We start from the raw sequence: 23,438 nt of genomic DNA on the forward strand, positions 1-23,438 counted from the left end.
AGCAGCCGAAGCCAACAGGCTCTGTGAACACTAGACCCTGGCCCTCCGCTTGGCCCAGGGCCCCTGGAGTCGCCGTCTGACTGCCCGGCCAGCACTGATGCTGAGGGGGGCTCCGAGGCCTGGCCCGTCTCTTCTTCCAGGGGATGGGACGCTGGCACCACGGCCGTGAAGGGAGGGAACCTAACCCAGGGGGGCTTCCTGGAGGAGGACGCACACATGCAGACACCTGACTGAGCGGAAAGGTATGCAGGACCCGGAGGACGGGGCAGGCGTGGCTCCTGAGGACCAAGCGACCCAGGGCGGGAGTCACAGGAGAGCAGAGCCAGGCGGCAGCGAGAACCACATCCTGCGGGCACTGGGGACCCACAGAGGGTGGTGCCCAGGGAAGGGCAGTCCGGCTGGGCGGGGAGGGGGACAGCGCGCGACCCCAAGGCCCAGAGCCGGCTCCAGCCCCCCCCCCCCCCCCATCCTCCTGCTGGGAACCCAGACAGAACCCAGGGCTCGACTTCCCACCTTCGCAAAAGAAATCTGGGCCATGGGTGCCCCGGGCTGGGGTTTTTTTTGTCGAGAAATCCGGTCTCCCCTCCGCCCTGCGGCTGCTGAGTCAGGAGCCCGGGCTGGGGGAGGGAGGGCCAAATCACAGCCCCTTCCAGCAGCATGGGCAGGAAGTGAGCTCGCTGAAGCCCAGCTACCACCCCGGGGCCCGGCCCGGCCCGGCCCACAGGACCAGCACCCCCGCCATGGGACCAAGCATCCTCTCTGCTCTCCGCCCAGGAAGGGACCCGCCTGGGGCTGCGGACACCGAGGCCTGGGGCAGGACAGGCCGGGTGATGCATGGGACCCCGTCCTGGGGCATGGAGCAGGCTCGGGCCTGGGGACGGTTTCGAGGTGGAGGGGCGCCGGAATTAGGCTTCAGGGGCGAAGAACCCGGGGAGGGCAGGGCAGGCCCACCCGGCAGCGGGAACAGAGACAGCGAAGGCTCAGAGTTGGAGACTCACAATGCACATGGCCCAGCAGGGACCCCTCGGGGCTCCACTCTGCGGGGGGGGCACCTGCCTGATCTGGGGGAGAGGGGGGAGCTGACCAGGCCTGACCACCCACCCACCCCTCCGGCGAGGGCCCGTGAGTGTCACGGGCGGGAGTACGGGAGGGCGAGAGGGCGCCAGGGACGTCACGTCTGCTGACCGAGCCCCCGCCCCCCACTCGCGTTTGGGGAGGAAATGCTCTTTCCCACAGTTTCGAAAGATCCTCTTTGCTTGAAGGAAGAGAGGCACCCAGAATCACACCATTCCACGGCCTGGGGCCATGCTCGCTGGGGATGGGGGTGGGGGGCGCCGCTCCCCCGAGCCCGCCCACCAGGGAACGCACGCTCCTGTCCAGGCCGCGAGGGGAGAGGCCGGCGCGGACAAGGCACTGAGCGCCCCCCTCCCCACCGAGTGTGCATCACGGCGGCACCCGCGAGGGGGCTCCCTTCCTGGTCCTGGGGGATTCCTGGGCCCCAGAAGAGTCTGGAACCACCCCTTCCAGGGAAACCCTCCCGGTGGGGGGTGCAAATTCCCACATCTCCCCCCTACAGCCCGTCCCGCCGCTGGGTGCCGCGGGGCAGGCCTCCCACAGGCCCTCAGGCACCACAGTGAGGACTCCGCTCCCCAACCTGCAGACGAGGACTCCGAGGGTCAGAGCGGCCCCCAGAACTGAAGGTTCACCCCCACGAGCACCCTGGAAGTGTCACCACCCTCCTCCACAGAGGACAAGGCCCAGGCTCAGAGGGACACGCTGCCCCAGGTCACTCAGCTGCAAAGGGCCGAGTGGGCACCCAGACCAGGCTCAGGAGGGCTGCCCCCACAGGGCCACCCAGCCTGCACGTGGCTTCCCCAGGCTCCCGGGAGGAGCCCCACTAGGCAGATGCCCTCTGGCCACGCCACCTCTGCAAGGCGTAGAAATCCCATCGTCTTCAAGGAGGAGGTGTCCCCCACCCGCCTCAGCCACGGGATTCGGTTTTCTGGCCTCTGATGAAGGTACTCCCCATGGTCTCGGCACCAACAGGCCAGCAGCAGTGGGCACCTCCTGGGCGGGGCCATCCACATCCCTCAGCCCGGAGGGAAGGCCGCCTCGTGCGGGACAACAGTCACCACGGAAGCCAGCTGAGCCAGCCAGCGCACAACGGGCCAGGAGCGAGGTCAGGCCGGTTCTTCCCTGGGGACCCGCCACTGGCCCCTCGGGTCAGAATCCCAGACCCACCAGCTGGGTCCGGGCACTGCTGCCCAAGCCCACCCAGGAAGCCCACCCAGCACCTCTGGAGTGGCAGAGGGTCCCGGGCACGAGTGGGCTCAACAGGAGCGAACCCGGGCTCAACCAGCTGCTTGGCACCTGCGTTACTGCCAACGGATGGAGGGGCGGGCATGGAGCGGGGCCCCCTGGGCACAGAACGGGACGGGGCTGGGCCCCTGTGTCCTCCGTCCATCCCCGCTCACGGCCCTTCCTGACCACTCCACCCTGCATCCTCAGGCGCCCGCAGCACACTGGGGTCTCGCCCAGACTTGCTGGTCCATCTCTGACGTGGACACTGCAGGGCTGGTGAGATGGACGTGCCTCTGTGTCCACGTCCCGGCCAGCAACTCCCCAATGGCAGGACCACACAGGCCTTCCGTTCTGACCCCACGGCCCCCTGCTAGTCCCACAGCAAGCCCTGGATAAACCCTGCCACCCTGGCCTGTCCCGCCCAGCCCCTCCACACGGAAGGCCTGGGGCAGACAGCACGATGTGGTGTGCCCAGCCCGGGCACCCCAGTCTCCTGGTCTGCAGAACACTCGGGATTGGCGGCCCCACACCCGCAACCCGAGAGGCCTCAAGGGTCCGCTGGGCCTCCGAGCCCGCCTGCACCTGCAGATGGGGGGGTACAGCACGCTGGGCAGAGGCTGGCACCAGGCCAGTGGCTGGACTGCAGCCCACCGGCTCTCCACCTGAGCCCCAGGCCCACCCAGGCCTGACCCGGGAGCCCAGGACCCACCACCGAATGCCAGATGCCAGCACAAGGCCCAGCTGCACCCATGCAGGCAGGTGAGGGCCCCCTCGCCCCAGGCTGGGCAGTAAACCCCCAACCTGGGGCTCCCACGTCCCCCACACCCGTCGCAGAAAGACCTCAGCTGGCCAGACACTCCAACGCCTCCCCCGCCACCCCGCAGCAGGCTGCTCCCTCAGTGGGTTGGGCCTGGGTCCAGCACATGCAGCCTGCAGGAGGCCAAGCCCAGGCCTGCCCTCGGCGCATGCTGCCCGGCCAGGTCCGAGGCACACACACTGCTCACCTGCGTGTCCCCAGCCCACTCCGCCCAGCAGGCACGCCCACACTGATCACCCCTCCTCCTCCATCACGGCCACCCCCCACCTCAGCTTCCAGCAGAGAACCAGGGCAGGGCGTCAAGGCACAGGCCCGTGAGCTGGGGGGCACACCCACGGCCACCGCCCACTCCCCACCACGGGCCTCCGGGGAGGGGAAGAGGCCACCTCGCAGCCTGGGGAGAAACGCGCTCCCCGCCACCAGGCATGTGCAAGCCTCGCAGCTGAACCAGGGTCTCGCGCACACACACTTGGCTTCCCCACGGCCCCAGGACTGCGCCAGGAAGCCGGGTGGAGACTGGAGGGCGGGGGCCTATCTAACCCAGAGTTGCTAAAAAGAGCCAACGGGGAAGTAAAAATAGGAAATAAAAATAAAATTGCTCCAGCCAGCCCTGGTTGTTTGTGTAGGAAACAAGGCATCTCCCGGCCCAGCAGGGCGGGCTCCACGCTGGGCCCCTCCCGGACAAGGAATGTCTCCCCCCGCCCAGCCTCAGCCACCCCAGGCGGCCAGCTGGAAAGGCCCGAGAGGGGTCTCAAGAGCCAGGTTCGGGTCTCAGCTCTGCCGTGACCGGCCGAGTGACCCTGGGCGAGGGGCTGAGGCCCTGTGGGCCTCGGACACGGACCCCTGCCCTGCCCACGGCTCCAGCCCACCGCCTCCCTCTGCCGGGTTTCCCCCGCCTGGGACCCTCACCAACAGCAGAACGCTCTGTCCGAGGCGGGCGGTCAGGACGTGAGGGCAGCAGAGCGCCGTGAGGGAGCCGGCCTGGCTTCTGCGAGGACGCCTTCCATGCCCTCCTTCCCTGTGGGCACTTGCAGGGTTAGCGTCAGGCTCATTCGCGCTAAAGTGTGCGTGACTGACCCCGGCTTCAAGGCCGGCCCATTCTCCCAGGCTGCAGGATCCCTTGGAAGGGAAGACAGCCCAGCCAGAGGGCACGAGGGGGGCTGGGGCTCCCTCATCTCACCGCTCCCCAACTCTGGCAGGGCGGGGACCCTCTGCCACCCGCCTCATCCAGGGAGGCCCTCCCTTGCTGGGTCAATGCTCATCGACCATCTGAGCCTGCCCAGGGCGCCCGCTGAAAAGGCGGGTGAGTGCTGCTGACCACGAGTGTGGTCGCCACAGCGCGGGCCCGGGGCAGCGGGATGGGGGCCTCTTCAGAGCTTCCTCATCCCTCCTGGGGCCCCTTCCGCCCCCACCCCTGGGTCTAATGTTCATCTGACCCCTCCCCTAGGACTGGAACCAGCGGGAGCTCCAGGGGACTGGCCGGGGAGACTAGGGGGTGACATCAGCGGTCTGACCCAGGACCCGCTGGCCCCAGACCCCCTTCCACACAGCAGCCCGTGGTCTTCCTCCAGCGTACATCTGCCCACGGGCCCCCGCCCCCCAGTCCTCGGGAGAGACCCCAGTATCCTGCACAGTACGCTGGTCCCTCGGGCCCCCTGCCCCTCGGACTGGCCAGGTCTCTCTGCACACACCCCGGGCGCTGCCCACGCCTGCTGCTCAGCTGGGCTCCGGGCCCTCAGGGCCCGCAAGGACTGCGGGTCCATCTCCAGGCCGGACCTGCCCGTATGGGCACACGCGACCCGCTCAGGCACACAGAGGCTCACACGTGTGCTCCGGCCCCGGAACCCGGCCACAGGGGTGACGCGACCCCGTCTCTGCGCCCCCACGGGGTCCTGGCTCCAAGGAGAGTCTGGGCAGGATGGGAGTCCCTGAGGACAGGGGGCCCAAACACACCCCACTCGCAGTCCTGGCCTCTCTGTCCAGCAGCCTCTGGCTCACAGACCCTGAGACGGCCGGAGCATGCAAGGCGGGGTCCCATGAGAACAGGGGATGACGGGGCAGACCCTGGGGTCCCCTGGCCTCTAGGTCCTGAGGGCCAAGTCCAAGGGACCCACGGCCAGCAGGGACCACCCAACACGGGCATGTGAGCCAAGGACCACCAAGCTCCGAGCAGAGCGTCCACATGGCTGGGACAGCAGTCATCTCAGGAACCAGGGAGGGATGCACGCGGGTGCACGTTCGTGTGTGAGGGGCCTGCCACCAGGAGGGGCCTAGGGTTAGCAGGGGAGGGAGGCCCAGGGCAGGCCGCCTCCAGAGCCTGGAGGGTCTCCCAGCGAGGCCCACACGCTCCCCCAAGGCCACGCTCTGCCTGCCCCCGTCTGGGCCCAGGAGCCTGGGCGTCCCTGGCTGCCCCCGTGAAAATGACTCTAGCTTATCGGCCCCTTCCAGGACCAGCGCGGGCGCAAGAGCCATTTCGTCCCTCTCCGTCAGCCGGCTGCGAGGGTGCCCCGCTGCCCATCGGGGGGACACGGGGACTGTCCACAAGCAGGTGGGTCGCAGCAACGAGCTGCGGGCAGGGCCACAGGGAGACACACATGGGAGCCGGCCTGTCTCCCAGAGGCCGCAGCCAGCGAAGGGCTGTGTGACCTTGCCCCGTGACCCTGGGACTGCAAGCGGGAAGGGTGCCAGCCAGGGTCAGAGGGGTGGCACCTGGACTGGGGGCCGGCCAACCAGGAACCAGAACTGCCCGCGGTCCTGCACCCAGCCCGCGCCTGGTCAGAGGCAGCCCGCGCCCCATGCTCGCCACGGAGCCGGGAAGAAGTCGGCAGGCACCGTGGGAGCCCGCACACCTGCCCACCCTTCCAGCCTGCGAGGGAGGCCCAGCGAGGCCTCAGAGGCTCTCGGACACCCCGGGCTCTGTGGTGCACTTGGCCTGCGGCATCGCCCGTCCCCTTGGGCGCTGAACTGCACTGGGCCCACGGCGCGTGGGAGCCCACGGTGCGAACTCCAGCCCGCCCAGCTGCCAGGCGGCAGCGGCCAGGCACCAGGCTGCACCCACACCAAAGTCCTGATGCCCCGAAACCCGCCCCGCTGTGATCTCCTCCCTGGGTAAAAGGCACAGCCCCAGGCCCTCTTACGCTCAGGGCCAAAGCCCCAGACCATTTCTGCCTAGTTCACCAGGCCCCTGCCCTGCTCACCGGCCCCTCCTCAGACACAAGCCAGATGCCACCCTCCCTGGCCCAGGACCCTCCAACGGTTCCACCTCCCTGGGACAAAAGTTCCAGAGGCTTCTCTGTGCTCTCTGATTGCATCTCTACCCTTCCCCCTCGCTGGTTCAGCGCCAGCCACACAGGAGATGCGCAAAACTCTGGGTGGGAGGCCTCAGACATGTTAGTTAGACAGAACTAACGTGCGAATCGGAAGCTGACTTCTCCCAGGCAAACTCCTACGCATCCTTCACGACCCAGCCTAGAGATCCCAACCCAGTGATGCCAGGGCAACCCGGTAACGCTTCTCCCGCGCCCCCTCTGCCTCCTGCAGTCCTCCCGCCACCACACTCACACCATCCTCCCCGACAACCAAGGCGGGCATGACCACGCTCGTCAACCATGAGTGGCCCACCCTGCCACGCTCCATCGGCCGCACTCTACAGAGAAGGCCCAGGAGGCTTCAAGACCCTGGTCTAGAGAGAGAGAGAAATGATGGTGTTGGGGTCCGCCCCCGGCCCTCGGGCCCCGAGCGCCGCTCACCATCCTGGGGGCCGGGCCCCACACAACCCTGCCACGCCAGCGACCAGCAGGAGCCGGGCGTCTGCAGTCAGACGGACTGAGGGACGGACAGACGACGGCAGGCAGGCGGGAGGTTAGCGCTGAGCCTCTCGCCCCACCGGCCAGGTGTCCACAAGACAGGCCTCAGCCGCAGAGGAAGGAACCAGATCTCAACACAGGGCATCACCTGGGGCTGAGGGCCCCCCACGCTGCATCCGGGCACTGGGTCCAAGGGAAACCCGGGTTCTGTCCAGCAGCGGGCGGCGGCGGCCTCTGCAGCACGCAGAGCGGACGTGGGGGGACAGGAACACACACCGCCCCGGCCCTGGCCTCAGGCTCCCTCGAGGGCTGCTCCACGCCCAGGAATCGGCCTGGGGTAGACAGGCACACAGCAGGACTCCCCTCCCCTGGGAGTCGGGACGGACCCCCAGAGGGGACATTCAATGACGAGGACTCTGAGTCTCAAGTGGAGGGAGCAGGGCGATGTGTTTTCGGTAAACACTAACTCAGCCCACAAACACTTTCCGAGGCCGCGGTGGCACCTGCCGCTCTGCGTTCAGCAGCAAACGAGCCTGCTGGCCAAGCCCACTGAGGCCTCGGGGTTCCCCCACCCCAGGAGCAAGAGCCCGCCTGACCAGCGGTGTCGGCCAAGGGTCCCGGCGGGGAGCAGCACTTCCACCTCCGACGCGGCCCAACATCCTTCCTTCCATTTCACGAATGAGGAAACCGAGATAAACCGGGAGGAAGTAGCGCTCCAAGTCACAGACTTCACGTGGGAGGGCCAGGGCTCTGAGCGCCCCCCGGCCGTCGCCGGCACCCACCTCGTGTCCAGGGACACAGACGAGGGAAGCGGGGAGGCCCCGGCTCCCGTCCCCACGTCTGAGACCCTCCGGCTCGACCCAGGAAGGTCGTGACCCACCTCGCCTCCGTCTGAGCCCAGAGCGGCCGGGCACTCGGCGCCCAAGGCCCCCACCTCCTGCCCTACCCTCCCCCCCCGACCTTGATCCTGGGCAGAAAGTCCGGGAGCAGGGGTGGGGCAAGGGCGGCTCTGCCACCCGCCGTGGACTCTGGCCCCAATCAGAGCTCTTTTTCCTCAATCCAGGCGAGGACGGGGTGAGTGAGGAGCCGCCAGGCAGCCCAGCGCCCTTGCAGGAGGCTCCATGGCGGGGGCGGGGCACCTCGGCGATGGACCAGGGATGGGGGGACAGACAGGCGACGGAGGAAAGGACCTCCAGCCGCTCCACGTGGAGAGGGGCCCAGCGCCGGCCACCCCCTTCCCCGGGAGCCGGAGCTGATGGACGCTCACGAGCAGGGCCAGCGTGGGCACGTTCCAGACCAGCACGCCCCAGGCCCAAGCAGCAGAGGGGACGTCAGGTCGGCAGGAAAGGGCCCAGAGGGGCTGCCTGCCGCCAGGCTGGGCTCTGCCAGGTGCTGGCCAGGCCCACTCCCGGCCCTCCCTCCTCCCAAGGTTAATTATTCCCAGAGCAGATGACCACACACCCCCCCCCCCCCATGCTCACTTGGAGCCTCGCCAGCACAGACGGGCCACGCAACCAGAGGCCAGCGGAGGAGCCTGGCTGTGCCGTCGGACCCTTCTGAAACCTCCCAGGGTGGGTCCTGACCCACTGCCCACCCAGCAGTCTAGTTTATCCCTTAAAGCCTAACAACATCACCTCCTCTTTGCAGCCTCCCTGACTTCCCCAGGCAGTGACAGGTGAGGCAACGGAGACCCGGAAAGGTTCCCGGCCAGGCCAGGGACACACGGCCTCCCCGCTCAGAGCTGACACTGGTTCTCACCGACCAGCTTGGAACACGAGAAAGCCAGAAAGCAGAGTGAGCGGCGCTGAGTGCGGGGGACGGGGCGTGAGGGTCACACGGTACTGAGCAGAGGCCCGAGCGATGGGGGCGATGGGGGCCCAAGGAGAATGCCAGGGGACAGGGCACGGACCGGCACGACAGAACCCGCAGGCCCCGCCCAACCTCCATCTGCAATGCTCACGACTCCCCCTCACGGGGCTCACCCCCAAACCGCCTCACCAGAACACCCCAGGTGAGAACCACAGCTGGGCAGCTGGGCCCACCGGGACCGACCGTCCGGCCCACCCCAGCCGACTTCCCAGCTCCCACAGCCCCGGGCCTGCCCCCTCAGCCGGGAGAGGACCCGGGGCCACTCCCTGAGGAGCAGTCCCCAGCTCGAGGGAAGGAGGCCAAGGGCGAGAGGCCGACACTCCATTAGCCAGAGGGCCCCAGGGAAACCGCGGCAGGGGAGACGGGATCTGCCCGGACACGCAGCGAGCTGGCCAGAGAGCAAGCCGGACTGTCCACCCGGCCTGGGCTGCAGCCCTGCGGGGCGCTGGCGCTCCTGACCCCTGGAGGTGGGGTGGGCGCGACCACCCGCCCGCCCAGGTGGGGCAACCACAAGCAGGCTCAGGCGATCCCCCAAGAGCTCAATCAGGAAGTGTCTCCAGGACACACCTCCTCTGCCGCTGAGGGCACCCCAAAGCTGCTCCAGACAAAGCTGGGCCGCAGGGGTGCACAGTGGGCAGTCTCCAAGAGGGATGCCCACCACCTCTCGGACCCCAGCGCTGACCCTCATCAGCCAGGGCACCTTGGGCACGTCTCTCAAGCTCCCCAAGACTGAAACCCCCCCAAAACGTGGACCGCAGGGCCTCTGCGCTTGAGGGGGACGGTTCAGCCAGGTCACCACCGTGCCGCCACCGCCCAGCGCCCCCAATACCCAGCCTGGCCTCTCAGGGCTAAACGGCCGGCAAGGTGGGTGCTCTGGACACACGGCCGGGATTCTCCAGGGTGCGGGGGGGGGCAGGCTGGCCCGCCAGCCCCTGGACACGGCTCTGGGCGCGCCCTCCACGGTGCAGGGTGAGCTGCCACCAACTGCAGCTGCGGTGACTTCCCCCCCACTCAACCCCCGGCGCGTTCCTGGACGGCGCGGGGCCACGCGCGCTCCCCGGCTGGCCCTCCACTGTTTCTCCCAGGCCACGCGGTCACCCCACGTCCAAGCCCAGCACCCCGCCCAGAGCGCCCGCCGCCCCGCGCCCTGCACACACACAGGAGGGAGCGACTGGGGACGGCCTGGCTGGAGCTGACCGGGGACAGCATGCAGCTTCTGGAGGACACGGGCCCACAGACGGGCAAGGAGGGACCTGGACGGGGACCCCAGGCGGGGGCTCGGGGCCAGCTGCCCAACTGGTGCCCGCTCCCGAGGCGGGGCGGAAGGCAGCCGTCCATCAGGGGCCCGTGAGCGCAGCGACTCCGGCCACCTGGGCTGTCACCACCTGACCTCTGCCCGGGGCCAGCACGGACACTTAAGCTAAATTGGTCAATTACGGGCTACTTAGATCCGTCCCGGGGCTCCAGGCCTCCCTCTGCTCTGCGCGGCAGCACCAGGAAGCCGGTTGAATCAGTAACCTCATTACAGCCCAGCAGCCACACCCGGGGCCAGCTTTGAACTCCGCGGGGCGGATCCGTGGCCACTGCAGGATTTACACGCGGCTGGCCCAGGCCCAGCTCGCTTCCCCCTCTGTCCCCTCCCCTCTGCGCTGGAGGCTCCAGACTCAGGACAGCCACAGCCTCAGCGAGTGCCCGTCACAGCAGCCCCATGCCCTGCACCCGGCCAGGGAAACTAAGGCCCAGCCAGAGACCGTGCAGGTCGGATGAGCCCGCACAAGGGGGCTGGGTCCTCTCCTGGCCCCGTGCTCAAAGGACGGCACAGCTAACTCCAGCCCAGGGGCCCAGCCTGAGTGCCCAGGAAGCCACGTGGGGTCCCCACCCCCAGCCCAGGCCCACTCACAGGGGCACCGGCCACGCTGGGCTCCAAGCCCACCCAGGACCCTCCCCACTCCAGCCCCCGCCTGCCTTCGGCTCAGCCTCTGCACAGAGCTGGCGGCCGAACTCCGACCCCCACGGCCCTGGGGCCCCTCCATGTCCCGGGGTCAACCAGCAGCCTCTCACACAGTAGCGCCCTCCCAGCGCAGGCCGTGCAGGCCCAGGGGCCAAGCCTCTGGGCGCTGGTCTCAGCTGACCCTGATCCGGAGGGCCCTCCCCCACACCTGTTGCAAGCCCGCCTCTCCGCCAGAGTCCGCGCCAGAACCAGCTCCAGCAGGAAGCCTGGCCGCCCCCACCGCTCACGCCCAGCTCTGCGGGGCGGCAGGGCCCGGCCAGCACCAGGCAGGTGCTCCCTGGGCGCCGAGTGGACCGGAGCCAGCCAGCAGACCCAAGTCCTTCTAAGGAAGACCTCGTGGGGACTGGGCTGTGTGTGCATGCACACCCTCGTGGCAGCGTGCGTGTGTGCGCACGTGCGTGCACCTGTTCACATACGTGGATGTGTGCACGTGTGTGCACCTGTGTGCACGGACACGTGGGGTGTGCCGTCACGAGCATGTGTGTGCTTGTGTTGGGGGTGGGGAACACAGAGGTAAGCGAGGCCCCGCCCTGCCCTGGGGACCAGGCGTGGCTGTCCACCCCCAGCACCCCCCCGGGGCCCTGAGGAATTTGCTGTGGACAGCTCCACCCTTGGGGGCTGAGGGTGAGGTCGGGGACCCCCGGCCACAGGGTCCTGAGGCTGCATCTCAAGCTGTGACCCAGCCGGTGGTTCTCCACCCTTGGCCCTGCCCTACCCCCAGCCACGGACAACCCGGGAGGAGGACCTTCCAGGGCGAATGGGAGAGAATGAGGACAGTGAAGCTTCAACCCCCATCGGTCTCCCAGAACAGAAGGCTCACCCGAGGGCCCAGGACACCTAAGAGGGCTCCCAGGGAGGCAGGACGGGGCACAGACGCAGGGCCCGCCAGGCAAGTGGTTTCTGAAGACGCCACCTGGGGATCAGGCGGTCGAGGCCCGTCCCAGGACCCGGGGCCCGACCGGAGCGGAGAAAAGGCAGGCAGAACCGTGCAGAGGCGAGCCCAGCCCGACGGCTCCCACCGCTCCACGGGCCCGTCCCTGCGAGGACGTCACGGGGCTAGAAACGCAGGCCCAGGGACACAGCGGGCACCCCAGGGATGGCGCCACCGTGCCTTGGACAGGCAGCACCAGGCCCTGGACGTGTCATAGGAGAGACTGAGAGACACGGGACAGACGGGCCCCACGGAAGGGCGGCCCTGGGCGGGCGCCAGGCTCACCTGCCCTGCTCACCCAGGGACACAGTTCTCCGGGACAGACACACAGACACGCGGGACAGCCGGCGGCGGGCGGGCCGGGGCGCGCGTGTGTCCCCACTCTCCCCTGCGACGGCCCGGGCCAATTTTATTTAGCTGCTTTCTGCTCCATTTCACGCTCATTCCGCTGCTGAGCTAGACAATTGCTCTGTAACTCTAGGGTGCAATTTCCCCGTCTGTGAGGCGCTGGGGCACGACTGCTCGAACATCCCGCACCAGGCTCTCGGCAGGCGTGCAAGCCAGGCCCTCATGCACCACCTCCCAGGAGCCAGGAAGCAGGGCCCAGCCGGGCTGCGGGAGCCCAGACCAGCGGCCGCGGCGGCGCTCCACGCGTGGAAGACAGGGCGGGGGCCGCCCTCTTTCCTGCGTCTGCCCCACGGCCGTGACAGCAGCAGCTACGCCTCTGCTTCATGGTCCTGTTTTGCTCTATCACTGGACACCCGGTCCCCCTCGTCCGCTGCCCGCTGCCAACCCAGACAGGGGACACAGCGAGGCTCTGACCACAGGCCGCGCCTCTGAAGGAGGCCATCAGGGAGACACAATGGACTGCCTTCCCCTGCAGCCAGCGAGGGCCGGCGCGCGGGTCCATTTTACAGATGAACAATTGAGGCTCCGATAGGCCGTCAGGCAGGGCACACACACAGGCAGCAAGGACGGAGGACCTGATCCCCAGGGGCCCGGCCACCAGCCCACAAGAAGACACAGCCCCCCAGGAAGGGGCAGCTCCAGGGTCCCCGGGGCACACCAGATCACTCGAGAGGGTGCAGGTGGGGGGCCTGCGGAGAAGGAGAAGAGGACGGGAGAGTGAAGACAGAGCCGTCCCGGCGCGAGCAGGGGAGGCGGGGAGAGGGGAGGGGACCGGCCCCGTCCTCCAACCTTCCACAGCGTGCAGGACACAGGCCTGCCCAGCACACACCAGGGCAAAGGGCTCGAAGGGCACCCACCGATGGGCAGCAGCCCCACCAGCCTCCGGGGCCCTCAAGGGGCCAGACCCCGGCCCGTACCTGACCCTGCCGGTAGCCGGCTGCCATGGGAACAGACCGTAGACCTGACACATCAAGACCTGGCCACCATGGCCACCTACCGTGAACTCTGACAAAACCAGGAGCAGGTGGAAGAAGGAAGGAGGGTCAGGTCTTGTCCTGGGCCAGCTCAGGGGCCTCTGCCCCGTCCTGTGGACGGCGGCTGAGTCAAGCCCAGGAGCCCTCTGCTCCTACTCTGCTCCTACGGACACGCCGAGCTCGAAACCACCACCCGCTGCAAAAACAGGCCGACTGTGGAAAGAGCCCAGGTGAGCCGAGAAGGTGAAACCCTGCAGGCGGCTTCCGCAGGCTCCGGGCAGGCCTTGAGAGTCTTCACCCCCTACACACGCTACCCCCCAAGTCTGCCCCACCCCGACTCACCGAGGGCCCCGTCCCGATGCCGGATGCCACGCACACCCGCCCCATTCTGCACGCACAGTAATTCCACAACCAGCCCCCGGGGCCTCCTCTCCCAGGACGGCAGACAAGGACCACCGCTGGAAACCAGCCCCCAGAGCCACACGGGGGCGGGGGCCGGGGCGGGGGTGAGTGGGGAGGCCAGGGAGAGCGGGAGGAGGGCCTCCTGGAGGAGGCGCAGCTCCCCGCAGGCCCCGAAGGACAGGCACAGCTGGACGAGCTGGTAGAGCTGGAGCCGGGCCCCAGCGGCCACCCCGGCGCGCGCACGGCTGCCGGTTCAGCTCTGCCAAGCCCCAGCTCAGAGCCGCCCTGCCCGCCCCCCGGGGCCCTTCCCGAGGGTCCCCAGCGCGTCCCACCGCATCCAGGCAGAGTGGGTCAGGGCTACGCACCCGGCCCAGGCACAGCGGACAGGCGTCCAAGTCCAGGCTGGCCAGGCCACGGCCACGGCCAAGCCCATCCGAGGGCTGTTTTTCTCACCCTGACACTTCCCCCGTCAACAAACAGAGCCCCCTCCGGAGTTTACCAAAACAAACGCCCCAACAGTCCCAGGGCCCAGGCCAAGACGGGACTGCCTTGGCAGGCCGGCCTCCAAGCCCGGCCTCCGCAGAGTCACGTGACCCTGTTATTTCGGGAGGCCCGAGAATGTGCTCTATTTTGGGTCCCGAGGGCTCTGATGCTACCAGATGCCCCTCACCCGGGCTCCAAGCTCTCCCAGGTCCCCAAGCGCTGCCCGGAGGGCGACCAGTGGACCTACCATCCTGTTCCTGCCCCCTACACCCGTCCCCAGGCAAATGGGCCACAAGCAGCCAGGGGTCTGGGGTCTGAGACCTCGAGACCACAGACTCAGCCTTCCAGCCCCATCAGCCAGCCTGGTGCCAAGCGCAGGCCTTCTCACAGGCGCTGGTCAGCCGTGGGCAGCAGGGGGGACCGTGGACAAGTTCTTGGCCCCCAGATCCGTACCTTGGGCTCGTCCCTGCCCTCCCCTCACGGGGAGGCCCGGCAGCTGGGAGACTCCCGGGCAGGTAAGAGCAAGGACCCAGGCCCGCCACACCCCAGGCAGTGGGTGCTGGAAGGACCAGGCCCTCTGCCTGAGGCCCCGAAAGTGGACGGACAACCGTTAAGGGGCAACGCCGCCTGCCCAACTGCTCCAGGTCTGCCCTGGGCGGCCAGCCATGCCTGGCCAGGCCGGGCCTTCTGACATGCACCCCCCACGAGGGATTAGGCCGTGTTGACAAAAGGGCTTAGGCAAGTAGCCGCTTAAATGGACCTTCAACTCCACTGGACTTCAGAGCTGGTCACAAGCTTAGAAAAAAAATAAAGTGTAATCAGAGTCCAGGGCCGTCTGCTCAGGCCTGGGGCATGGGCGGCCTGGGAGGCCGCAGACCGGGTCAGAGAGAAGCCCCCCCACAGCCTCCTTGCCACGGCGGGAGGACTGGGGGGAACATGACACCGGTCCAGGTTCCTGGGACACCTCTTTTCCTCCCTGTGGGGACCCCAGCACAGCCAGCCTGCAGCCGGGGCCCTCCACGGGCCCACTCCTAGGACCCTGCCAGCATGTCGGGGACGGGGACCCGTCCGGCTCCACGTACCCAGGCAGGGCCCTGCCTCATCAGGGGGTGGGGGCCGGGAGAAGAGCAAAGACAGAGTTGAATGTTCTTATTCCAGGGGGCGCCTCTGTGTGTGTGTATGTGTGTGTACACGTGTGTGTAAGACTTTAATAGGCGACAGGAGAGGTTGTTGGCCTACACAGGGCCCCCCCCCACCCCAGCCAGGCCCAGTAGCAGCGAGTCACAATCAACTCAGCTTTCAGTCCACACACAAGGGTACCACCACGGGCTGGGGCTTCAAACCCCAAACCACCACTCTGTAGCCGGTGGTCTCAACCAGTTTTCTCATCTGCAAAATGGACGTGTGTGCCCCCCCTGGAGGCTCTGAGGAGAAAGGAGAGCACCCAGCCTGGCGCCTGCGGAGGTCCGGACCATGCAGGGTCACAGTAGGAGTCTTCTTAGACCTGGCGAACTTGGAAGCCCACCCCAGTCACTGTGTCACACGCCCCTCTGCGCGCAAGCCAGGAGTGCTCAGACCCTCACCCAGCCACCCTGGGAAGTGGGGCCAGCTCCACGCGGCTCCCCTCCACCTCCCCATCTCAACAAACGTCCCCGCAGCTGCGCCGCGTTCTGGCGGCCAACCGGGTGGCCAAACTGCACCCCAGGCTGCAAGGGGGTGGGCAGGCAGGAGCGGCAACAGACCGCGGGTTTCATTCATAATCAGCTGTTTTAATTTCCATTCAGCACAAATCCTTCACCCAGCCTGACAGCCCGGCTGCCGGCCCCACCGCCAAATTAATATCCTTCCCGGGCTCATTTATAAAGTCTCCCCACCCCCTCCCCCTCCCCTGCCTCTCACTGGTTCCCAAACCTGCGGGAGGACAGCGGGCTGGGGGCACCTGGCCATGCCCCCTCCTCCTTTGTGGGGCCAGACCTGGAGCTGGAGAGCGGTCCAGGGCAAGGGAGCCTCTGGGCGCGATGGCAGCGGGAGGACGGGAGAGCCGGCCCTCTGTGCCTCCAGGCTGTCCACCCCAAGTGCAGGGCCAGCTCCAGAGAATGCCAGGGGAACACTCGCGTGCGCCGGAGTGAGGGTCCCCGCTTCTGGAAGGGGGCCTCCCCGGGTTTGATGGTCCCGGTCTTAAGGCCCTTCGGCGACCCTGCCCACTGGCGCCCGGGCGGCTCTGGGGGAGGAGGGGTCCCGAGCGTTCCAGGGCCGGCGGCCTGCTGGAGTCCGCAGCCCGGGCGGCGGCGCAGAGGCCGTCCCGATGCCAGGGCGGCCGGAGGTTGGGAGCGCACAAGTTGCGCCGCCCCGCTGGAGCTGGGCGCCGGGGCGGGGGGCGCCAGCTGCCGCCGGGCGGGGCCAGGGGTACCCCCCTCACCCCGGTCCAGCCGACCGGCCGCCCCTCCGGCCCCGCTGCCCGCTCCAAGTCGGCGGCCCGCCGCGGCCCGCGAGCTGCCCGCCGCCCTCGCCCGCTCCGCGCCCGGCCGGCCCGGGGAAAAGTTGCCCGGCCCACCCGCTCCCGGCCCCGCGCCCCAACTCCGCGCGGGCCGGCCGGGGGGCGCGGGGCCGGGCGGGGCGGGCCGGGGGCCCCCGCGCGCGCCGGGGACGCGCCCCGCCGCCGCCCGCGATCACTCACCGAGCGGCAGGAAATGTTTGGTGTCCATGTCTGCGGCGACCTCGCGGCGGCCCCCGGCGCAGCCGGCCGGGCCCGGGCGGCGGGAGCCGGCGGCGGCGGCGGCGGCGGCGGCGCGCGGAGGCCGCGGCGCGGCGAGTTGTTGCAAAAGTCGCCCAACAATGTAAACTACTTGTGCCGCGCGCCCCCGCCGCGCGCGCGCCCGCGCCCCCGCGCCCCCGCCGCGCGCGCCCGCGCCCCGCTCCGACCGCGGCGGCGCCTGCGGGGGGGCGGCGGGGGGCCCGCGACGGGCGCGGACTCGGCGCAGCGCCGCCGCCCGCCCGCCCGGCCTGCGCGCGCGCCCAGCCCCGCCCGCCCGGAGCGCTTCCCCCGCCGGCCCCCCGCTCCCCCTAGCCCGCCCGGAGCGCAGCCCCCCTGCACGCCCCCCGCCGTCCGGAGCGCGCCCCCCGCCCCCTGCGCGCGCGCCCAGTCCCGCCCGCCCGGAGCGCACCCCCCCTCCGCCCCCCCCGCCCCCTGCGCGCCCCCCTCCGCCGTCCGGAGCGCGCCCCGCCTCCCCCGCGCCGCCAGCCCCGCCGCCGAGTTGCAGGCGAGCGAGCGCGGTGCAAACTTGCAAGTTTTCCTCCGCCAGGGGTTCCCGGGAGTCGCTCGGGGGCGGCGGCGCGGGGGCGGGGGGCGCGGGCGGGGCGGGAGCAGAATTCCCTCCCCGGCCTGCCCCCCCCCAAAAAAAAAAAAAAACCACCGGGCGGAGCAGGCGGACAGCGGCCGGGCCATTGTCTGGGCGGCCACACAAAGCGGCTGGCCGCGCGGCGCGCAGAGCCTGCCGGGCGCCTGGGGAAACTGAGGCCCTGGGCGGCACAGGCTTGGCTCCGGCGTCTAGTGGGGGGTTTCATTTTCTGGACCCCCATCCAGCCCCCACTCCCACACTCCGGGCGCCCCCAGCCCCGCCCCCACGGACGGCCAGCGGGGGAACCCCCGGGAAGAGGGGCTGGGGGGCGGTGCCCCAGCTTCTGGGAGCACCAGGCTGGGGACCAGGCGCGGCGAGCTGGGCTCTGACTCGGTGGCCAGGTGGCTATTTTTACGCCTTGGACAGTTCTCTGCCCTGACTTTTAAATTCATGACGTGTTTGTTTAAAAGCGAAAGGACGGACTCCCGTCCTGACAGCTCGGGGCAGCTGGGGTTGGGGCTCCTGCGTGAGTTACCTGCTTGGACCTGGGCCTCCTGACCCCGCCCCCACCCCGGGCTAGCTGCCCTGCTAGATCCACTCCCGGAGGCGCTTCCCCAGGCCACCCAGGCCGCACATGTGGCCCCTGGGCCAGGGGCGCTGACAGGAGGGCCCAACCGGCAGCTCAGCGACAGACACAACCCTGGGCGAGAGGGGGGCCCTCCTGCCTCGGGCATCACTGCCACCTGTGTGGCCTCCAGCCTGCCTCCCCAGCCCCCTTCTGGGCTTCACTTTCCTCTCTGTGCAATGGGCACCCAACACGACCGCCTCCCCCTGGACAACCAGGGGCTAGATCCCACAAGGCCGCTGAGACCTGTCCGGAGCATCCTGGGCTGGGGGGAGGGGGGAGCGGGTGAGTGCTGGTTGGGGAGCACTCCCTCCTCTGGCACAACCACAGGCCATGGCCCAGGCTTGCCCTGTCCCCCTTGCTCGTGCCTGCCCTCCTCTCTTACTCAAGAAAGTCTGGTCTTTGCTGGCTCCTGAGCCCTCTGCCCATCTGCCCTTGACTTCAGCCGTGGCCGATGTAACACTGGTCCTCATCACTATCATCCCAGCAAACCCACTCCCCGCTTTGCCCCGCCAGCCACCCACTTCTAAAGCTCGTTTCCTCCTGCCTGGTCTGGGGGCGGCCAAGCATGCAGGATGAGCAGGAGCGAACACAGGTGCTGACACGTCTGGGGTGCGCGCCACGTGCCAGCCCCCGTCCTCAGGCCTGTCTCCGTTGCCACTGGCACGGCCTTCCCTGTGCGCACCATCAGTGGCCCATCTGAACTCCGTCCTCCCAGCCTGTCCTCCTGACCTACGTCAGACCTCGCCACTGCCGCCGGAGACGAAGAGGCCCTTGCCGCTCGGGAGAGGAGACCACCCAGTACCATGCACCCACGTCTTGGCTGGTCACCCTCAACAACTCCTGGGCGGTGGGCACTGCTCGCCCACCTGACTGAGGAGGACGGCCAAGGCTGGGAGAGATGACACCGCGGAGCACCGTCACTCTGCAGCGAGGATGAAGCCAAGCCCTGTCCTGGGAACCTCTGGGCCAGCGAGGGTGAACGTGCACAGGCCCTGGCCCCCAGTGGCCTGCGGGCCACATCCTGTGTGGACAACCAGCCGTGCTCTGCGGAGGGGGGGTGGGGTGCCAGAGAAACGTGAACTCTCCCCGAGTCCATTCCGTGGGTTGGTCATTCATTCAACAAACATCTCTCGAGCCCTTGCCAAGGGGCCAGACCGTGTGCTTAGGCAGAGGTGTGGTCCCTGGTGAGCAGGCACAGGCTGGCTCCCAGCCCTTCCTCTTACCAGCCGTGTGGCCTGGCCAGGTCCCTCCTTCCCTGGGCCTCAGTGCCCTCATCTGTACAGTGGGCACGGCCACCCTGTGCCTCTGAGTCACGGAGAAGCCCGAATGAGGTCAGGCAGGGAGAGCCATGTGATCACATGGACCACAGCTTGTCCAACTCGAAACTCTGAGCCGTGCCGTGTAGGGCCACCCAAGATGGACGGGTCGTGGTCGAGAATTCTGACAAAATGTGCTTCACTGGAGAAGGGAATGGCAAACCGCTTCAGTATTCTTGCCTCAAGAGCCCCGTGAACAGAGGATGAGATGGTTGAATGGCATCACCGACTCGATGGACACGAGTTTGAGCAAGCTCTGGGAGTTGGTGATGGACAGGGCAGCCTGGCGTGCTGTGGTCCCAAAAAGTCAGACACGACTGAGCGACTGAACTGAACTGAGAGAGAGCCTGGCCCCAGGAGGAGGAGCTCAGTCCTGAGAGTTCCTGCCACTGCAGTTATCGATATTATCATGAGATGAAGTGGACACTCTGGGAGCCCCAGCCCAGGGGGGACCTAAGAGACACCCACAAGGGGGTGGGAAGTGGTGGACAGGCCAGAAATGTTAGGACAGTGACCGAGGGGCCAGGACGTGTCAGGCCAGGGGCCCGCAGCTTCTGGACACGGCTGTTTCTTGGGCTGGGTTTGAAGGAGGGAGGTTTTCATCGGATCGAGACAGGGCTGAGGGCACTCCAGGCAGAAGAACCAGCACAAGCTCTCGCCCGGGGCGGGGAGGTAGCCAGCCTGTTGAAGGAACAGCCTGCAACAGCCTTGGCAGGCAGGTCGGAACACGCTGGGCGCTCATAGGCAAGCTGGTCCTAGAGGCCTTGAAGCCTGAGTTGGAGCGTCTGAAGTCGCCTGCCTGTGACAGTGGACACCCTGGGCTTCCCAGTCCTCCCCCAGCCCCTTGCCCCAGAAAACTCAGAGACTCCGTTTGGAACTGTTGGCGCCTGGAGCCAGGGAGACAGGCACAGGCGGACTTCCACGTGGCTTCCTCGGGGCCTCTGTTCCCAGGAGGACCTCCGACGGTGTCACCAAGCCCCAGCCTCAGCCAGGACCCCGGGAGGCCGCGGGGGCAGTGGCTCATGTGTCCGGAGCCCCGCGGGCCCGGCTCTGGTGCCGACAGGTGCCACGGGGCTCTCAGCCTCACCTTGCCCTTGGCGGGGGGCCGGGGGTGGCGGGGTACAGGGGTGCTGCAGGAGCTGGCTGGCTCGGAAGGGGAGGCGAGCGGGCTGCGGAGGGAGGCAGACATCCAGCCTCCTTGGTGGAAAATGTGCTTGCCCTTGTTGTTTCTGTTTCTCACTCCCCCCTCGAGCAGGGCTCTTTGGTGCTAACGATCCCACAGGGCCCCGCCCGGGACGGTGGCTGCCCCATTTGGAGTCTCCAGGTCCCAGCTAACCATGGAAAAAACCGCCCCCAGCCTTCCCGCCTTGTACTTCTGCTGCCAAAAATATTTTTATAGTAATATCCATCTATTTACAACCTGGGATCTGAGAGGGTTTTGTTTTTTGTTTGGGGTTTTTTTTCCTTTTTTTTTTTTTCCCCTGAAGGATGCTTTTAAGGTGCTTTGGCCTATTCCCTGCGCCTGTCTCAGCTCAGCCTTGTAAACAGTCTCCGGAATCGCTTGGTGAATAATATTTTTAAAGGCCGCTGTCTGCCAGGCGGGGCCCCGGAGACTGGCGTCTGGGTGGACGGCTCCTGACAGCTCCTGGGGCACCGGGGCTCACCTTGGCTGCTTCTGGGTCCTTCCCTCCAGGGAGGGTCCATGTGATCCCGGGCTGATGACCAGCAGGATCTCACAGATGGGGTGGGGTTCTGACCCCCATAAACAGGGCAGGGGCTCAGGCACCCCAGCCTGTTCTCAAATCCCCCAGCCTGGAGGGCACGCTCTCACCTCCTCTGGGGGCGTCCCCCTCTGTCGCAGGTAACAGCTAACTCAAGCTGGCAGGTGGGGAGGAAGCCCAGAGGGGCAGAGGGGCACCCGAGCTCGCCCAGTGAGGCGGACAGAGCTGTTCCGAGTCCCGCCCTGTCCCTCCATCGTGTGGGGGAGCTCAGGAAAGCTGCTGGTCTGCACTCAGTCTGTCCTGCTTAGTGGGGAGAAGTTAGCGGACGGGGGGTGGGACACGGTGGAGGAGGAGACGCCTTCTGCAAAGCCTCTGTCGCCCTGCAGGCCCTTGACCACTCCCGTCCACAGCAGCGGCCAGCCCTGCGCAGCCAGACCAGCGTGGCCGACAGAGGTTAGGCTTCATCCCCATCAGATGCTCTGAAGGCAGGCCACTCCCCCCCATCGTGTGGGAGCCTCGTCCCAAACCTCTGGGAGCTGAAAGGCGGTCTGGCCAAACCAGTCTATGTGAGACAGGCCTCAGGGGATGGGGCTAACTTCGTGGAGAAAGACTGGGGTTTCGGGGCAGCTCCCCGCAAGGGCTGGCGGGATCCTTCCGTGCCAGGTCACTCGTGTCGTGTCCGACTCTGCCACCCCAGGGACCATAGCCTGCCAGGTTCCTCTGTCCATGGGATTCTCCAGGCAAGAAGACTGGAGTGGGTTGCCTTGCCCTCCTCCAGGGGATCTTCCTGATCTGGGGATCACACCCAGGTCTCCTACGCCTCCTGCATTGGTGGGCAGGTTCTTTACCGCTAACACCACCTGGGAAGCCCCAGAATCCTTCCAGAGGTCTCCATAGTGATAGTCCCTCCAAACCCCAGGGCCACTTGGAAGGAGTCACAGATGCCGGGGCAGGGAGGGCAGGAGGAGTGAGGGGCAGCTCGCAGGGGTCCAGAGAGTTCCGAGTCAGTAGAGGAGGATGCTGCTGTTCCCTGGGGCCACGCAATGCCAGCCACCCCATCCACCAACTCCGGCCACAAAGACAGATTCCTGCTCCCCCGTTTCACCAGAGGCAATACAAAAACCCAGGGGAGCCGTGCCTGGCTCAGGTCACGCAGCAGCTCCAGCACCAAGGCCCACAGATTCGCAATAAGGGTTGATGGTCAGATACCCACCCCCACTTAGGGACAACCACTCACTCGGGCCTCCAGCGAGCTGCCCCGCTTCCCTGCTTGTCACAGGCGTGCAGACGCTAAGGCCAGGTGCAGAGAGAAGGGCCAGGCAGTGGGCTTGGAAACCTGGGTGCTAGGGCGGGTACCAGGAGTGGGGAGGCTGTGCCTGGCTCAGCCGCCGACACGCCCATGACCCTCTCTGAACCTCAGTCTCTTCTTTAAGATGGAAGAAAAGAGCCAGCTAATCATGGAGACTTTTTTTATTTTTAACGTGAAATGAGAACATCAACAGGGACATCAGTGTTGACGGATCCCGGGAGCAGAGAAGAAGGGCTCAGGCCGAGAGGCGCGGCCTGGGGTGCCGACCCCTTCCCAGGCCTGGCTCCGAAGGTGGCACACCCCCCCCCCCGACTCCTCTTCCTCATGCCCTCTCCAGACGCCGCCCACCGAGCAAGAAGATAATGTGTTTTACCGGGAGCATTTATTATCGACAATTGCTCCATAAATCTCCCTCTATACACATACATATACATAAGAGGCGGATAAATACACAGGGCAGAGCTGCCGTGCGCAATCTCCCTGATGTAGTCAACTTGCCCCCATAAAGATAACGGGAAATGATTCATAATATTTATTTGACAGACATGATATGAACCGTAATAGCCTGTTGGGATTAAAAATATCCGTACGTCTCTGTCACCCACCAATGTGGTTTAAATATTATATATGTGGCCACTGCAGCAACCGGGAGGAGGGAGCGGTTATTGATGGCAGCCGTGAAGGGGAGTGCGGTGCGCTGCGGGATGGGAACGTCGCCACGGAGTTCGCCCGGGGCTCCTCGTGCCTGCGTCCAGAGAAGCTGTCCCAGGAAACACCGCCCCCCACCCTGCTTACCCCCAGACCTCCCGCCAGCCAGGCCACGGCTGCCCTTGGCCAGCGCCATCCCAGGAAGGCCCGGTCTGGCTGCAGCTCGCGGTCCGAGGAAGCGGCCACCCAGTGGAAGGCAGAGCCCTGCCACCCCCCGCCCAGCAGGTTAAAAACCCTTTCCTGCTCCCCATTGCCCTCGGGATAAAGTCCAAACTCCTAAGAAAACCAGCCAGGCCCTCCCTTCCTGCCCTGAGTCATCTCCCTCCTGCCGGCACCCAGCCCTGCCCACAAAGCCTCCCGATCCCGGGCAGACGGCAGTTCTGGACCGCTGTCCACACCGGCCACTCCACATTCCA

The 23,438-nt window shown here is 67.3% G+C and overlaps 2 protein-coding genes across 4 annotated transcripts in view; both read right to left on the reverse strand.

Annotated features, from left to right (window-relative positions):
- RXRA (retinoid X receptor alpha) overlaps positions 1 to 16,840 on the reverse strand; it is a 92,326-nt gene extending 75,486 nt beyond the window's left edge. The window contains exon 1 of one of the 3 annotated variants that reach the window (XM_043916334.1): positions 16,680 to 16,840. In XM_043916334.1, coding sequence (XP_043772269.1) covers positions 16,680 to 16,707 — 28 coding nt within the window. In that variant the 5' untranslated portion in view covers positions 16,708 to 16,840. Of the gene's footprint in view, positions 1 to 7,706; positions 7,809 to 13,884; positions 14,013 to 16,679 lie in introns of those variants that run through there. The other 2 variants (XM_043916338.1, XM_043916337.1) reach the window with 2 other exon arrangements.
- Positions 8,194 to 10,943, reverse strand: LOC122702666. Its single transcript, XM_043916339.1, has 2 exons — positions 9,858 to 10,943; positions 8,194 to 9,696 (listed from the first exon to the last, which is right to left on the reverse strand). The coding sequence occupies exons 1-2, from the start codon at positions 10,129 to 10,131 to the stop codon at positions 8,903 to 8,905; spliced, it is 1,068 nt and encodes a 355-aa protein (XP_043772274.1). The 5' UTR covers positions 10,132 to 10,943; the 3' UTR covers positions 8,194 to 8,902.
- Positions 16,841 to 23,438: the final 6,598 nt, after the last annotated feature.

Source organism: Cervus elaphus, chromosome 11, assembly GCF_910594005.1.
Source record: "Cervus elaphus chromosome 11, mCerEla1.1, whole genome shotgun sequence".
Classification (NCBI taxonomy): Eukaryota; Metazoa; Chordata; class Mammalia; order Artiodactyla; family Cervidae; genus Cervus; species Cervus elaphus.

Bases quoted from the DNA above. Each gene is read 5' to 3' on its own strand.
- LOC122702666 (XM_043916339.1), bottom strand. From the start codon at position 10,131: ATGGACGGCTGCCTTCCGCCCCGCCTCGGGAGCGGGCACCAGTTGGGC. The intron at 9,697-9,857 runs CAGCCGGGGAGC...TGCCCCCCCCCG, and splicing joins TGGGAGAAACAGTGGAGGGC to CACCCTGGAGAATCCCGGCC.